Raw genomic sequence first — 18,227 nt, 5'->3', positions numbered from 1 at the left:
ACCAAGAAAGCATCATGTCCGCCACTCATATTACACAGGGTGTCTATGGGGAGTGCACTACTCATTTCACGGTATCTCTTATCAAAACTTTGGATTCCTATCAAATGTCAAGCTGATGTGGCTTTTATAGAAAATGACTCTTGTTGCAGGCCCAGAGTCATTCCATTACTGCAGAACAAGCCTGATAATAGAGTGATAATATATTTTTAGATTTTTTTTGAACGGGAAACATATACTACAAGAAGACACCAAACAACTGAGCCTCAGCAGTTCATCCTCATCTATGAAGTATACTTCTTTGGGGGTTAGGGGGTCTACAGCACCACTTATCAGGTACTTATAATGCAGTTTTGAGATCCCCCACCAGGCAGTTTCACAGCCGTCCATACCATAAGACATGCGAGTTTTAAGCCACTAATGGGTAATGCATCATGGGATTTGGGATAAGAGCAAACACCAGGAACAAAAACAGTCCCTTTTTTGTTATTTTATTTTAAACTTCAAACAAAACCTACAAAACAGGAAATTTCTATCCAATTTTGAACTACAAACTAAATTAAATGGCTTGAGGCACGAAATAAGCCAATTATGTGAAACTGGAACAGCCGTCTCTATACAAATGAGAGCGTCTAGAACACCACTTATCAGGTAGTTATAATGTAGTCTTTAGATCCCTCACCAGGCAGTTTCGCAGCCATCCACACCATAAAACATGAGTCCTAAGTCGCTAATTGGTAAAGCATCATTGAATTTGGGATACGGATGAACACCACGAACAAAAGCAAACAAAAAAAAAACAGACCTTTTTCTTGTTTTTTAAACTATAAACAGAAACCTACAACACAAGCCGTTTTAATCATGTGCAGCTGGAACAATCATCTCTACACAAATGACAGCGTCTACAACACCACTTATCAGGTACTTATTATGAAGTCTTGAGATCCCTCACCAGGAAGTTTTACCACACACTGCGTAAGTATAAAATAATTATGGCACACGAAAGAGTGCTAATAAAAAGTTATAATGCAACTGAAATCATGTCAGTCTTGTACTGGTAACAGGCCATGAACCATGCAGGGCAAGAATAAATAAACTTTCCACCAGTCAGTTTGAACCAAGGAAGTCTCTTGAATGAAGGTGAAACTTTTCAAGAACCAAACAAAAAAACTGAAATCTAGATGCCTTGTGCTGAAGCTCTGAGGATTACTGTAATCTGGATGACTGACAATCTTCACACACTAATCACCGGCACACATTCAAGATATGTAATGCTTTATTTTAAATGGCAGCATTAAAAAGAACCCAAACATTTCACACGTTTATACAACAGCGCTGTAAAAACATCCTCATTTTACAATTATGGTTTTAAACGCAGGCTACGTGCTTGGGGAAAAAGGCATCTCATCATACATGTTCCAGAATATTTGTGCAGATCTCTAAAAATAGATAAATCCTAAATGAAATGTTACAGTAATATCACACAATAAAAATGGTCTGTATATTGTCTCTATAATGATGATGTGATTAGTTATTCATGATCTATCAGTGATAAACAAACCAAAATGATGTAACAGGACCTTCAAAACAATAAAAATAAGCTATTACTATGTTTGCAATTACTGAGATTATTATGCTTTCTTTATAATCACCGCAGATACAAAGAAAAAGTAGAAGAAAAAAACACAGCCTTGAAATAGAAATAGTCATATCAGGGTCAAACTCACACTGTCAAGTCATCAGGCTTGAGTATCAAAAAGGGTTTTGGGGTTAGATTCTCCTCAAATCCAGATGGGTTTGGAGCTGTTGAGCTAAGAGGAGGTACTAATCAGTGTTTCTGTGCTTGACATTGCTAAAAAGTCAGCTGTGTAAAAATCCAGCACCCCTTTGTGTTTTCAAACCGTCACGTGCTATTTAGCCGAAAGCCTGACATCGATCTCTTTGGGCGTGTCTGATTTGCCCTCCAGGATCTGCTGGATTTGGTTGAGCACCTCTTCGTGGAACACCATGTCCAGGTGGGCCAGTCCTCGGTACTCTGTCACGTGGACGGGCTTCTTCTGCTGCCCCACCCAGCGCTTACAAAGACTCATGCTCATGCTGTCCACGGTGTTGTCCCCATCGCCGTAAGCAAAGTCCACCGGGTCTCCGTTGGGAAACTCCTCGTCATAAATATACGTCACTATGGTCGGGAGCCCGACGCCGTACATGCACCAAACCTCAACACCAGGCGGCTGGAGAGCAGTAGTGAGGTTCTTCGTGTCCTCCCACATGTACCTGGAACCAACATGAGGACATGGGGTTTGGTACAGGAGCAAAGAACCTACAATTACTGTTTTTATATTAATGATTAAGGGGTCATCAAAAAGTTCTGAGACTGTTCATTAAATATCACTGGTGATGATGATAATTGGTGGGTCTGCAGCTACCACCACCAGAAGAAACAGCCGTTCATTGTAGAAGAGCCAGCAGCTTCCATTCCTGTGTTCTACCTTTGTTAATACATTGCAGCATAGGAACATCTTAAGAAGTTCCTGTCTTCTGAGGTCTTGATAACAAAGTGAGTTTCCTCAGCAAAAAGGCAAAATGTTCCACCTTTAATATGTCACCTTAGATACTCACTCCAGGCCTCAACAACATCTGGAAAACATGTTTAGAATGCTGATTTGAGAATGTTCTTCCTTTGTTATCATTGTGCTTTACAGGAGAACCTTCTATAATGTGTTCCTTCAAAAACATCTCCAAAACATCCTCAGAACATTGCAACCAGAATCTTCCACCTTGGTTATCATACATGGCATTATAGGAACATCCTATAAAGGAAGATCTACTATCTGTGGTCTTGATAATTTCATAGAGGACAACCTTCCTCTGTTATCATTGTGGGAACATCTTGTAGAAGAACTTTCTATAATGTGTTCAATCATAAAAAAGGCAAAATGCTCTACCTTAATGTATCACATCACAAGGACATTATAAAACACATTAAAACAAAAACAAAGTAGCCCAGGAGGGATTCTAATAAGGCGTCTGAGCACCTCAACTGGCTACTTTCGATGTAAAAGGAGTGATTCTATTCAGAGCTAAGTTCCCCATCCTATCTCCAGAGTTGGGCCTAGCCACCCTACAGAGGAAACTCTTGTCCATGACCTCACACAAATGGCCACCTTCCATGAGCTTGGTTCTGTTGGAGGTCTTTCACACAACTACAAATAGACGTTCCACTGTGCTGTCTGCCCGCTCACAATGACAGAAAGGTGTTTTGGTGACTCTCCACTTACCCTACTCCCCAGATTTGTTTCTCGGTGATTTCTTCTGGCTTCTTCTTAGCGTGCTTACATTACGGTACTACTAGGTACCGTTACAGCATTGCGGAAGTGTTAAGAGTACCACAACCCTGCAAAAGACAACTCCTTTGATGGATATGGAGGCCAAATGCAACTGTTTCTTGATTTTAATAGGCAGTCTCAGAACTTTTGATTGCACTAAAAGAAAATAAAGATCACTGAAGCAGCAGAGGCTGAGATTTGTTTTCCAAACCTCTATCCCCCTTCTTTGATTGAATGTATTACCCACGAAGCAATTCAGTTTGGATTTGTAGTTGCAGCTCATGTAGCCTCACACAGGGACAACAAAGTCTGGTGAGTTCAGTTGTGCAGATAAACATTAAAGCTGTTAGTTACCAGCCGTCCTCGAAGCTGATGTCTTTGAAGAAGCGCTGGTAGTCGCGGGAGGTGTAGTTGAAGTTCGGCGTTGAGATGAACACGTGGTCCTTTGGCCAGACGTCCTCGAATGGCAGCATCCAGGGATTAGTCGTCACCATCCTCTGCTCCTCGCGGATTTTGATGTTCGAGATCATCGGGATGCCGTCGTTCTCACCTACAATGAGTTTCACCAGTTACAGGGGATAAAATGAAAATTCTGTATTAATGATAATATAAAGAAGAAACATTTTCGTTGCTGACAGTGCCAGGTGCAAATCCACGTCTAATATTGCTTTCTACTCTGAGCACTTTGCCATTACCTGAAGCTATGACTCTGAGTGTTTTTATGGCGCCCCCCCATGGCGATCCCAGAGAAATGAAGCCCCTGATGTACTTGTCCTTCCACTCCTGAGGCTGGTGGTTGAGGAAATAGAGGATGTAGTGGCAGCCCATGCTGTGTCCGAGCAGGTAAATGGGCTGCTGGTACTGGTTGTACATCTCCTCAACCATGTCCTGCAGCTTTGTGAAATATTCTGCATTCTCATCTGTGGGAGGAGCAGCGAGAGGAAGTCTGCAGGTTGAACGCTTCAACTTCAATAACTGCATAACGTTTGGTCCACATGTGGGGTGAAGAACTCGACAGCAAGTGGACAAACCCATATTTCTGATGTGTCACAATAATAAAGTTTGTGTGGCGCCTAACTAGCATGAAGACTACATAAATCAAACTGGATTAAATCGAACTGAACTCTGATAAGAGACAATGCAGTTTGTGTTTCGAATACAGCTTTTTCCACTGGACCATAAGTAAAAATTTAAAAAAATGAATTCAGTGATTGAATAGTAAAGGAGTTTTTGCTTAAAACAGATCATATTAAACCCTTTTAACCCTGTTATCTTTTTATTTGTTTTTAAATGCCTAAATTACATCAAGCTAAAAACCGCTAAAATGTCAACTTTCTGGCAGTTCTTTAACTCTCGTGTCATCCTGCAGGTCAAATTGACCTGTTCCATAGTTTTAATATGTGGGGAAAAAAAATATTTTCACAGTGAAACTTCTGATGTCCACATTTTCAGGAAATTTTTTAACATTTTTTGATGAAAAAAAAAAGAAATGTTAAAAAAATGTTTCTTAAGAATATTCACAAAAAAAATCATCCAAAATCCAGGGAATTTTGCTGGATTTTGCCTGACTTTTTTGTGACTGTTCTTGAAGAAAATATTCGAAATTTTACTGATATAAATGTGATGACTTTAGATATTTTTAGGATTTTTTTTGGAAGATTTTTACAATTTTCTAGAAAATATTTAGAAGAATTTTCTCGCCAAATTTGGCAGATTTTTTTTAAATAAAACTTTTAAGGGAAACTTAAGGAATTTTCTTCCTATAGATTTTGCAAATTTTCAGAAATTTGGGGAATTTTTTGCTGAATTTTGGGATTTTTTTTCAGACAAGGAAACAATATTTTTGGTGCCTATAAATGAAGACAACAGGAGGGTAAATTGATCATGTGACATGCAGTTCAGTTCACTTTCCTCAGTCATTTATTTTCCATTTCTTATTTAAAAATCACCAAAAATAAATCGTTTGCCCAAATCAAATCCTGTAAAACAACCAAAAATTCTGTGTGTTTTGATGAACTGAAAACCTATGAGATGTGACCAACAGCAACCAACAGTCAAGCCGCAAAAATTCTCAGACTTTTTGGCTGAACTGCAGGTCATGCACATGTGATCAATAAGCTAAATATGGCAGGGCTCAAAAACAGTAAACAGACGTTGTTGGAAGATACATTCAGCATGTTGACACATGTTTGTTGATTTGCTGTGCAGAGTAGAGAGAAAAATAGAAAATAAACAGGTAAAAATATCAATAATATGTGGCGTCATCATTTAATCTAGTATTGATCACACCTATGGGAACAAATGTTGAACATGCCGATTCCTGTTTTCACATTTTTCTAAAATAGATAATCAAAGAAATTCGACTTTTTAAGATTTACAATATTATAAGTGTGCTCTACATCATTAAAGACATGAGTGCTTTCTTCTTTTAGTCATGGTTTTGCTATTTCCACAGAGGTGCAGGACTTTATACGTTATTAAACGTCTGAGCCAACACATGCAAAGTTCCAGACTGTTTAATTTACATTCTCTCCTAAGATAAAAAATATCTCTGGTTAATGTGTGCTGCATGTTGAATAGAAAGGCCTTCATAAATCAGCCAGAGGAACCAGCTACTCACTCGGTGCCAGTCTCCAGTCGTACGGAGCTCCTCGGACCGTCTCGTTTCGGACGTAGCCGGCGTTCACCAAATGTTGCACCATAGTGTGAAAATAACCTGCAGCGAAACAGCAACAGAGTTAATCAATCTACTGAAGCATCTTTCAAAGTTCTACTAATGTTTTCAGTGGAAGTTTGAGTTCCCAGAATGTTCTCCTTAAAGGCAGGGTAAATGAAGATGTTCTAAAAATGTTTGGTTGTGCTCAGAACTGATTGTTGCATTGAGAACGTTGTTCCTCGATTCTCATGCACCTTTGTGGGAACCTTGTATAGTTCCTATATCGCGTTTCCTCAACGACGTCTTCAAAACATCCTCAGAACGCTGTAGCCAGAATGTTCTACCTTTGTTAATAAATCGCAGTACAGGAACGCCTTATAAAGGACGTTCTATAATGTGCTCCCTAAACAAAAAACTCAAAATGTTCTATATTTAATACATTATATTATAAGAATGTTATAAAATGATCTGTAAAAAAAAACAAACAAAAAAAACATTCAAACATCCCAGGTCTTGATAACATCTGGAAAAAGTTTTATGACTTTTGGTTTTAGATCAATCTTTCTATGTTATCAAGGAACATTGTGAGAATGTTTTACAGGGGAACATTCCACAACGCGATCTCAAGAAGATCCTCAAAATATTCTTAGAACATTGCAGTCACAACGTTCCACCTTTGCTAACATATCACATTACAAGAAGAACATCTTGTAAAAAGCGTTCTGTCATTTGAAGTCTCGATAAGATCTTGGAATTTTTTTTTAATGTATTAAAAACATATTTTCTTTGTTATCATTGTGGAAACGTCTTATAAAAGGACGTTGTATAATGAGTTTCTCAACAACATCTCCAAAACATCTTCAGAATATTACCGGTGGAATGTTCCACTTTCACTAAGGCCTCAGTAGCATTATGAAAAGTTGGGAATTTTGGTTTGAGAACATTGTTCCTTTGTTATGATGGAACATTGTGAGAATGCTTTACTTTACAGTTCTATAATGCCTTCCCTCAAGAACATCCCCAAAACATCTTTAGAACCTTTCAGCCAGAATGTTCCATTTTGTTAATATATAACATTACAAGAACACTTTATAAAAATCATTGGAGGCCTCAATACCGTTTGGAAAAGGTTTTTGGTCGTTTGTTTGAGAACATTCTACCTTTGTTATCATAGAACATCTGTGTTTCTGACAACATCCTCTGAATGTTGACATTAAAACACTAAATTAATTTTATGGAAACACTACTGGAACTGAAAATCTCCTTAAAACGTTCTTGAAACATAGTCTTCAAAAAAATATTAGAACTTGTAGGTAATGTTACGTTCCCCTGCTAGTAAACAACACAACTTCCTACATATGATTCTGACAGAGCCTCCAGATCCGACAGTAAGAACTTATTTTGCTCACCAGCCAGCTCGTTGTTGTCCAGGAACTCGATGGGATACGTCTGACCGAATCCTGGCACTCGAACCTGAACCCCCGGTGAGTTGGAAGACCGCCGAGACGTCCTGTTGTAAACAAGTCTGGGGGAACCCGAACAGGAACATTCAGAAAATCAGTTTTGGCAACATGATTCCTTAATACCTTGGAAAAAGAACAAAATATTCCGGTGTCCCCAGATTAATTGGTCTGTCAGGGGGTGGCTGATTGGACCAAACTGGGAGACTTAAGGAAACAAAGTCCTCAATCCTTTATTTTCCAAAATCTGACAGGTCATGAACAGGAAGTGAGACCAGTAGGCAGAACACTGAAGGAATGTGGTATAGAAAAATGTCTACAGTTAAGCTAGCTGAAGGTAAAAGGTGTTACTTGATGTTGTCGATCCAGCAGTCCACACCAATCGGCATGAACATGTTGAGGTCGATCCACAGGGGGAACCAGTTCTCCGTCTTCTTGTAGCACAACCAGTGGACCAGCGTTGGTTTGTCTATTTTTGCTTCCAGTCGGTTCCCCAAGTTCCCTGGAACTGAGAAAACAATCAGAATATCGGTATTTATCAATAGGTCAATAGAAAGAGCTGCAGTTCATCTTTAAAGCTGCATCAACAGAGTCTCACCACTAGGGGGAAAACACAACGAAACATTTCTGCAAACACCAAGTAGCAGAAGAAGTGTTCAGGACCTTTTTAACACCACCAAGGAAAGCGGTAGAGTTATGTGATGATAGGTGTCTGTCCGTCTGTAACATTACTCAAAAACAGACTGAAGGATTTGGATGAAATGTTCAGGGAAGGTCAGAAAAGATACAAGGACCAAGTGATTAGATTTTGGCAGAGATACGGCTTGTAGTCATGTGATCAGCAGTAATCAGCTGATGTAGTGTCCACTTGTTGTCATGGTTACAGTGACGCCACTATCTGGCAATAATACAGAAATCTTTAACAAATCCATGGATCCAGACTATAAGCAGCATCACCACCAAAGTCTAATCAGTTGGTCTTTGTGTCATTTCTGACCTTCCCTGAAAATTTCATCCAAATCTATTTATACATTTTTGAGTAATGTTGCTAACGGATACACGGACAGACAAACCAACGCCGATCGTCACGTAACTGCCAAAGCTCCGCCTCCTCAGTGGAGTAATAAGACTGATGTTAACAGTGCTTTCTGAGAGTGAGAGTGAGAATACTTTTCATTACATTTCAGGTAAATTAATATTTTTAATATTTTTTTTCTGTGATTTTATGAGATATAATCTGAAATTAACAACTTATTTCCAACAACAGCAAATATCTGTAAAATGAAGGTATTTTCAGATGATTTCAATCAAGTAAATACTGTATATGGTATGAATTACTGTTTGAGAGAAGACAGATTTTCATGTCAAAGTTCCTGACATTTTTTGCCTGATTTTGTTTTGGGGGCTTTTACAGTCACCTAGCAAATCAACAGTTTATGCTTTAGGTTTTACTACTTAACTGCTTTTCAACAAAGCAGTGAATAGTAAATAACGGTGTGGGTGATTGGTGGAAAATGTGTTACAACACGTTTTTTTTCCTAGAAAGTCTCCGTATGACACAAATGAACAAACAGTAAAAGACTGAGTCAAACGTGCAGCGTTTGACCTCAGTCATACTTTGTGTGGACACACAGTCCAAACAGTCACTTACTTTGTGTTTAACTGCTCCATATCCCACACATAGATTTTCAATAAAACACACAACTAAAGGGCGACACGCTGATACTTTGAGGCCGAACTGGGAGTCAAGGAACACGGTGCGCTCAGATTTTACCAGAAATGTCTGAAAGTCTGAGGAGATTCTCATCAGGTCATTCATAATAATCCTACACTGTAAAACTAAATCTGTTTAAAAAAAAAGCAAAAAAAAGAAACTGAAAGTCTGGCAGCAAATGTGTCAGAAATAAATACATTTAAAAACACTGAAGTACTACCACTTTAATGAACTACAAAAAAAGTGGAAATGACAGCAGATAAATGCTAAATTATTTCATTCGTAGCTGATTTAAGTACAATAAAATTTGTCTACAATTTCATGTGGACATTATCTGCTGTTTAGTCATATTGTAGAGCAATTTTACTAGATTTTGTAATTTAAAAGAACAGGAAAAATCTGCAGCGCAACATAAAAAATATTTTTTCAAATCTTCATAGACTTTTTTTTCCATTAAATAACAAATATCTATAAAAATAACAGATTTTGAGGATGTACAGCCAAGTTTTATCAGATATGGCAACCCTTTATTTCATATTTCACTAATTCAGAGGTACTGCCTGATTGAATGTATGCCTATGACTGTTGTTCTCTTTTTGTATTGCATAAATATCCAATAATATGTATGTTGGTCATATTGAGCTCTGCTTGGGAGTGGGTAGGGGGGGGTTGTCACTGTTTATGTTTAAAAAAAAAATGGTGACTTGTATTTTGTGATTGAAAGTATTGTATTATTGTTATTTTTTCTCCAATAAAAATATATTTTAAAAAAACAAAACAAAACAGATTTTGTATATTTAAATACTGTAAAAACATGGTGAAATAATAAATTACTATTTCTAAAAAATATTTTAATATTTATTTATGTGATTTTATGGGAGACTGTAATTAAACAAAACAAAGAAAATCTGTAAAATAATAAAAATTATATTTTTTCAGTCCCTAACACAGACATTTTTCTGTTAAATGACATGAAGCATCTGCATCCGTTCTTGTTCTTCTAAAGAACAGTAAATATGTGTACAATAACAATATTTGTTGTTAAATACACAATTCATACACAATACACACACTTTTCTTTCAAAATAACTATAAATACATGCAAAATTCAAAATTTTAATTAAATAAATTAAACAATAGTGTCAACAAAAACAAATGACCACATACATAAATGCGAGATATTATCTGTCACTTTACAAAAAAGGAAAAGCTGTAAAAATAAATACTAAAATATATTATGAATAATATAATAAAATAGTGATAAAATAATTTTAAAAATATTATGAAAAATATAAATAGATATTGTTATTTGAAAAATATATAGTTCGATATATATATATAAAAAATTCTGTTGCAATATTTTTGGGTTTTTTTGCAATATTTTTGCTTTTTGTGTATTTTGTTAAGATTAATATGTATATTTGCATTTTTTTTTTAATTCTTGAGAAAACTAAAATAAAAAGCAGCTAGACCTATCTCTCTTAGGTCTGTGAAGACTTTGAACTCTCCTATTATTATTATTTTACTATTATTAACATTACTATTATTACCTATGATGAGTGGAGGAGTGCTGTTGCTCGGAGCTCTGGTTTTGGCTGCTGGAGGAAAAACCACGTTGATGATCCAGAAGGCGGAGGAGTGATGCAGCAGCAGAGCAGCGAGCAGAGAGGACAGCAGCAGCCTGGAGCCCATCTTCTCACCCGGGGAAAGGAGCTTCGAGTCGGCGGTGAGCTGCAGCTGGAGGACGGTTAAAAAAAAAAAAAAAAAAAACTAAAACCAGAGAAGAGTCGATGTGAGTCCGGAAGAAAAGTCACATTCAGCCCGAGAGCTGCTGGACGCCTGCAGTCAGATAAAACGTGGACAGGTTACTCATTGCCCTATCGATCCTCCTAATCACTCAGTATTTACTCAAACACGCCGTGAATCATCGACAGAAGGTCACATTTCAGGACTTCTCCTCCCTCTGAGCTGCTTCCTGGCTGTAAACGACCGCTAAGGGCAGTCTGAAGCAGATGTCAGAGCGTCTTTGAGCAGAAAAAACACAAACTTGCTTCTCTTGTCTTCTCTCCAGCTGTGATCAGAAACAACCCTCCACAGCTGCTGCTGCTGCTGCCTTCACGGACCCCGGAAAGCACAGCACCAGCAGGGGGAAAGTGGGCTTTTATAGGAAACTGACACGTGCCTGTCAAACAAAACAATGTAAAAAGAAATTAATAGAAAAACGGTGAAAGTCTGGCAGCAAATTGGTCAGAAAAAGAGATTTTAAAACACTGACAACTTTCAAAAACTATCAAAACTGTGAACATGACAGCAAATAAATGCAAAATGATTTACTTCTTAGCTAATTTAAATATAGTGAAACTGTGATTTTACCGTCACACACTGTGAAAGATACAGTGTTGTATAAAGTACTGAAAAAATCTACTTGAGTGGAAGTACATACCGAAGTATAAAAGTACTCGAGTCAAAGTACAAAGTCTCCCATGAGAATTTTACTTGAGTCAAAGTAAAAAAGTACAGCATAACCTTTCTACTCAAGTATCAAAAGTACTCAAGTAAATTTACTCTGAGTAAAAGTAAAAGTCCAAGTCAAAGTACAAAATATAATATTTTTTTATTGAGGCAAATTACAGCCAAACAATTTGGCTGGAATAGCACAATGAATAGGGCTGGGTGAGATGACCAAAAGAGGAAATCTCAATTTTTTTTTCACTCATTTTGGATAAATATGATTTTAATAAAATGTTTTAAGGAACGTTTTTTCAAAAATATTTGGTTTATTCAAATAACTTGCGCAAACAATGCCAAAATGTGGAAACAAAAAAAAAAAGTGCAAAGAGATGCAACATAACTGACGTTTACTCTACATTCAATAATTTTGTAGAGTCTGAGATTTCCTGCAAGAACATCGAGCCGTCAACTGACTCTGGTTTAAATAATAAGTTTGGTGAGTTGGGTTTGAACAATGGGACAAGTTCACAGCACCAGAGGCCGGTACAGGTGTCAACAAAAATGTCACCAATTCAAAAAATTTGTGGTTCATCCTTAGAAGGAGCTGATTTTCAAAGTTCTTGCTAGAAAAGTACTTAAGTAAAAGTAGCAGTAACTAAGTAGCTTCTTGAAAATGTAGTGGAGTAAAAGTACATTTTTTATTCAGAAATGTAGTGGGGTAAAAGTAAAAAGTCATGAAGAAAAAAAGGACTCAAGTAAAGTACAAGTACTGCCAAATTATACTTAAGTACTGTACTTAAGTATTATTACTTCATTACTATACAACACTGGAAAGATAAAATACTATTTAATGTGGACATTATCTCCAGTTTAGTCATATTTTAAAGCAATTTTCTAGATTTTTTAATTTAACAAAGAGGACAAATCTGTAACATAGCAGCTGAATAAACTTATTTACCATTTTTCAGTCCTTCATATGCATTTTTTTTTAAAGACACGAAGATGTCTGTAAAATATTGATTTTTTTTGTGGTGACAAACAGTAATCTAGTAAAACTGCTTTGTGCTGCAACTCAGCTACATTTATCCCACATTTATAAGAATATTTTAGAATTAAACAACATATAATTATATACATAGAATTACAAAACATGCTATTTAGGGCTAGATGAAATTAATTAATAACAGTTAATTAGCAGTTTGCATTTAAAATTATTAAAATGTTCTTACTGTAGTGATATCATTGATAAAATAAGATAAACTATGTGCACACAATGGAATAAAAAATGTAAAATATCAGAAAAAGCTCAGCTAAAGACTGTCCCATACCTACAAAAAATGCTATTTCTTTTAATTAATAGCAAGATCACAATAAAAAATAAAAAAAAAAAACCTGTCAAAATACAAAATAAGCAGAATTTTTCAGTATTTTTATGGAGACTTCAAAGTTTAAAAAAAAAATGAAAGAAATTTTATTTTATTAATTTATGGGAAAAAGAAGAGATTGTCTATAAATTAACAGTGGACATCCAGTGAAAAGTAAATACATTTTCTGTTTATTAATAATGTAAATCTACTGTAAAAAAAAACTGCAAATATATGTTCGATAAAAAGATGAAATAACAGAAAATAGACTGAAAAAAATTAAGTGAAGTAATCTGTTGATGAAATAAAAACAGATTTAAACACAAAACAAACAAACAAAAGAGGAAAACAGGATATCTTTTTAATTTTATGGAGACGCTATAGTATTTTTTCTATTTTTAAAGGCGTATCTAAAGCAAAAACAAGGATATTGTCTTGTGTGCTTACAGGAAAAATGCAAAACACCGTCATTTAGTAATATATCTACAATAAAATAAAACTGCAAATGTTAAATTTGTAAAGCAAAACAATGAAATAATAGAAAATACACTGAAATTAACAAACATTTAACAAAGCAGGACATTTTCTGTGTTTTAACAGAGTTTCTTATAAAAATGGAAATTTTCCCTTTATTTATCGGTAAATCTATAGTACAACAAAACAAAGAAAGAAAGAATACAAATAAAATGAGGTCATTACATGGACTTTGACATCATTTAAAACAATATATATAATTAGATCAATGTTGCAATGGTGTGTCAACAGTAAAAGAAAATATTTTAATGGTGTAAATATATTAAAAAAACACTGACAATTGACATTCTAAAAATATATAAATTAATAGCAGAGCTGCAATAAAATTTCTGTTAATTAGCAGTGTGTCCACAATCTCTCTTGTAAAAAAAAAAAATATATATATATATATATATATATATATATATATATATGTCTTTTAAAAATTTTAATTAAAAAATATGTTTAGTAAAAAAACTAAACAAAGAAGAAAATGAAACACAATATTTTTTAAACGATTGCTTTCTGTATTTTAATGGTAACAAAACATACATTTGTCTATTTTAAAATATATATGAAAATTTTATTTTTTAAAAAGAGTGTACCTGTAGTAAAATTAATGAATAAAAAACAGAAATTTTTCTTCTCAGTAATGTCAATTTTGGATTTTTTTCAACCTGTATTAAAAAAACAACAAAAACAATGAAACATTGTTTTTTAATAAAGATAATTTTCTGTATTTTCATGATAGCAAAACATACTTACATCTATAACAACAAATATAAAGAATATCTATTTTTTAAAGAGTGTATCTGTAGTAAAATGAATGAATATAAAACACAGAATTTCTCTTCGCAGTAATTTTTAAAGAATTTAAATTTTTGATTTTTTTCAACCTGAAGTAAAAAAGAACTAAAAACAATACAACATTTTTAAAAAAGATAACTTTCTGTATTTTAATAGTAGCAAAACATACTTATGCATATTATGAAAAATATAAAGAATTTCTATTTTTAAAAGTGCGCCTGTAGTACAAAATAAACACAAAAACAATACAACTTTTTAATTAAATTTGTCCTTTAATTTTTTTTTAATTTTGAAGAACAATCATTTTCTGTATTTTAATGGTGACAAAACATACATATTACATATTACATTTCATTACAGCAGAGTGAATTTTACTTTAGTGTAATTTTAACATGTTTTTAATGGACACTGTAGGTTTACTTTATCTGCTAATGAAGAGATTTTAATCTTAATGTAACTTTTTCCTGTTAGATTAAAGAATAAAATGAAGTTTCATGGAGTGTTTTTACTTTAATACAAGTAAAAATATCAGAATACATGAAGAGAAAAAAAAAGTAGAACAGTCATTGTATCTAAACATCAAAACCACAGATGTTTAAGCTTCATTACGGACACATAAAGTCGGTTTGCTGAATCATTTTTAATCTCAAATTCAGACGACGCCTGAAGGCAGCGAATCACAGCGCCACATCTTGCCGTTGTCATGGATACCGAGTACCAACAACTGCCAGGAAGCTTCAGCATCACAGCAGGCGAGCTGCTGCTCCAAGCATCCGTTAATTAGAGCTCCTTGGAGACGTCTGTTTGTGCCGGGAGGACTTTAAATCTGTTAAACTTGAATTCCGTCGTAAAGCTGAAACTTTAATGGAAGGCGACAACAGAAAGCATCCAGTGAAGTCTTCCCACCCACATGTGCCTGGGCCGGTTGCACAATCCTCAGTCCGGTCTGAGAGCGATGACGTCCATGTGAGGTTACCAGAGAGTGTGAACTTAGTGTACATGTTTGGCTGCTGTAAGTGGGCCACAAGGTCAATGCCTGATATATGTCACGTGGAGCTTCGTCCAGAATAAACATGAAACACGTCCAAAGTATAGAAACGAGCCCCCTCCTCACTCTGTCACTGGATGATTGCAGTTTATGAAGAAAATCACACATTTACAACCATATGATGCTGTGTAAAAGTCAGGAAATGAGTCAATTAAAAGCAAAAGATGTGTTTTTTTCTCCACTGAAGCATTTTAGTTTATTTAAACAGTGAATATTAGAAACTAGAAGCCAAAGGAGCATCGAAGCGTAACGTTAATGCGCTATTATAAAGGAAAAACACATTCACTACCAGCCAAAAGTTTGGACACGCCTTCTCGTTTAATGGTTTTTCTTTCTTTTCATGACTATTTACATTGTAGATTCTCACTGAAGGCTTCAAAACTATGAATGAACACATATGGAATTATGTAGTAAACATCCATCCATCCATTCTCTATACACCGCTTTATCCTCACTAGGGTCGCGGTGGTGCTGGAGCCTATCCCAGCTGACTTGGGCGAAGGCAGGAGACACCCTGGACAGGTCACCAGTCTGTCGCAGGGCTATGTAGTAAACAAAAACGTGTAAAACAAGTCAAAATATGTTTTATACCTTAGATTCTTCAAAATATTCACCCTTCGCACACCCTTGACATTCTCTCAATGAACTTCATGAGGTAGTCACCTCAAATGGCTTTCACGTCACAGCTGTTCCTTGTCAAGGTTCATTTGTAGAATTTCTTGTCTTCTTAATGAGGTTGGGACCATCAGTTGTGTTGTGCAGAAGTCAGGTCGGTACACAGTTGACAGCCCTATTTAATAACTGTTTGAATCCATGTTTTGACAAGAACCAATCAGAGAATTAAAGAGAAATGGCAGTCCATCATTAGTTTAAGAACTGAAGGTCAGTCAATCCTCCACTGGCATCATGGCACCCAAGTTGTATTCACGGGTTTCATTCATATCTCTCAGGCAGCACTCAGTTCATCCAACTTAAGTCATTCTGTTCCCAGCCTTCCGCCGTCTCTTCAGGTGTGCCCCAGGGCTCTGTCCTGGAGCCCCTTCTCTTATCAATGACCCCAAACACATCTCCAGGCTGTGTAAGGGCTGTTTGACCAAGAAGGAGAGTGATGGAGTGCGGTGTCAGATGACCTGGTCTTCACAGTCACCTAACCTGAACCCAATCCAGATGATTTGGGATGAGATAGACCGCAGGGTGAAGGCAAAAGGGCCAACAAGTGCTCAGCATCTCTGGGAATTCCGTCAGAACTGTTGGAAAACCATTTCAGGAGACTACTTCATGGACTCATAAAGGGAATACCAAGAGTGTGCAAAGCAGCAATCAAAGCAAATCTAAAATATAAAACATGTTTTGACTTATTTCACAATTTTGTTTACTACATAATTCCATATGTGTTCACTCATACTGTTGATGCCTTCAGTGAGAATCTACAATGTAAATACACACGTGGACAAAATTGTTGGTACCCCTCAGTTAAAGAAGGAAAAACCCACAATTCTCACTGAAATCACTTGAAACTCACAAAAGTAACAATAAATAAAAATTTATTGAAAATTAAATAATCAAAAACAGCCATTACTTTTGAATTGTTGATTAACATAATTATTTAAAAAAACAAACTAATGAAACAGGCCTGGACAAAAATGATGGTACCTCTATAAAAGATTGAAAACTATTTGACCAGAGTGACATGATTAACTCAGGTGTGTCATTTAATTGACATCACAGGTGTTTCCAAACTCATAATCAGTCAGTCTGCCTATTTAAAGGGAGACAAGTAGTCACCCTGCTGTTTGGTGAAAAGGTGTGTACCACACTGAACATGGACAACAGAAAGCGAAGGAGAGAATTGTCCCAGGACATCTGAAAAAAAATCATAGACAAACATCTTAAAGGTAAAGGCTAAAAGACCATCTCTAAACAGCTTGAAGTTCCTGTGACAACAGTGGCTCATATTATTCAGAAGTTCAAGACCCACGGGACAGTAGCCAACCTCCCTGGACGTGGCCGCAAGAGGAAAATTGATGACAAATTGAAGAGACGGATCGTTGGAATTGTATCCAAAGAGCCCAGAGCAACCTCCAAAGAAATTAAAGGTGAACTCCAAGGCCAAGGTACATCAGTGTCAGATCGCACCATTCGTCGTTGTTTGAGCCAAAGTGGACTTCATGGGAGACGACCAAGGAGGACACCACTGCTGAAAAAAACTCATCAAAAAGCCAGACTGGAATTTGCAAAAATGCATGTTGACAAGCCACAAAGCTTCTGGGAGAATGTCCTTTGGACAGATGAGACCAAACTGGAGCTTTTTGGTAAGGCACATCAACTCTATGTTCATAGACTCAAAAACCAAGCATACGAAGAAAAGAACACTGTCCCTACGGTGAAACATGGAGGAGGCTCAGTAATGTTTTGGGGCTGCTTTGCTGCATCTGGCACAGGGTGTCTTGAAAGTGTGCAAGGTACGATGAAATCTGAAGACTATCAAGGCATTCTGGAGAGAAATGTGCTGCCTAGTGTCAGAAAGCTTGGTCTCAGTCGCAGGTCATGGGTCTTCCAACAGGACAACCATCCAAAACACACAGCCAAAAACACCCAAGAATGGCTGAGAGAAAAGCGTTGGACTATTCTAAAGTGGCCTTCTATGAGCCCAGATCTGAATCCCATTGAACATATGTGGAAGGAGCTGAAACATGCCATTTGGAGAAGACACCCATCAAACCTGAGACAACTGGAGCTGTTTGCTCATGAGGAGTGGGCCAAAATACCTGTTGACAGCTGCAGAACGCTCATTGACAAATACAGAAATCGTTTAATTGCAGTGATTGCCTCAAAAGGTTGTGCAACAAAATATTAAGTTATGGGTACCATCATTTTTGTCCAGCCCTATT

The 18,227-nt window shown here is 36.2% G+C and overlaps 1 protein-coding gene across 1 annotated transcript; it reads right to left on the bottom strand.

The window, feature by feature from the left end:
* Window positions 1-1,300: 1,300 nt before the first annotated feature.
* lcat (lecithin-cholesterol acyltransferase) lies at window positions 1,301-11,172 on the bottom strand. The gene is made up of 7 exons (XM_022202608.2): window positions 10,704-11,172; window positions 7,791-7,947; window positions 7,389-7,504; window positions 5,944-6,039; window positions 4,019-4,243; window positions 3,678-3,873; window positions 1,301-2,271 (listed from the first exon to the last, which is right to left on the bottom strand). Exons 1-7 carry the CDS (start codon window positions 10,843-10,845, stop codon window positions 1,908-1,910), a joined length of 1,296 nt encoding a protein of 431 aa, XP_022058300.1. The 5' UTR covers window positions 10,846-11,172; the 3' UTR covers window positions 1,301-1,907.
* Between the last annotated feature and the right edge of the window lie 7,055 nt (window positions 11,173-18,227).

Source organism: Acanthochromis polyacanthus, chromosome 8, assembly GCF_021347895.1.
Source record: "Acanthochromis polyacanthus isolate Apoly-LR-REF ecotype Palm Island chromosome 8, KAUST_Apoly_ChrSc, whole genome shotgun sequence".
Taxonomy (NCBI): Eukaryota; Metazoa; Chordata; class Actinopteri; family Pomacentridae; genus Acanthochromis; species Acanthochromis polyacanthus.
This window is presented reverse-complemented; position numbering and strand designations above follow the sequence as displayed.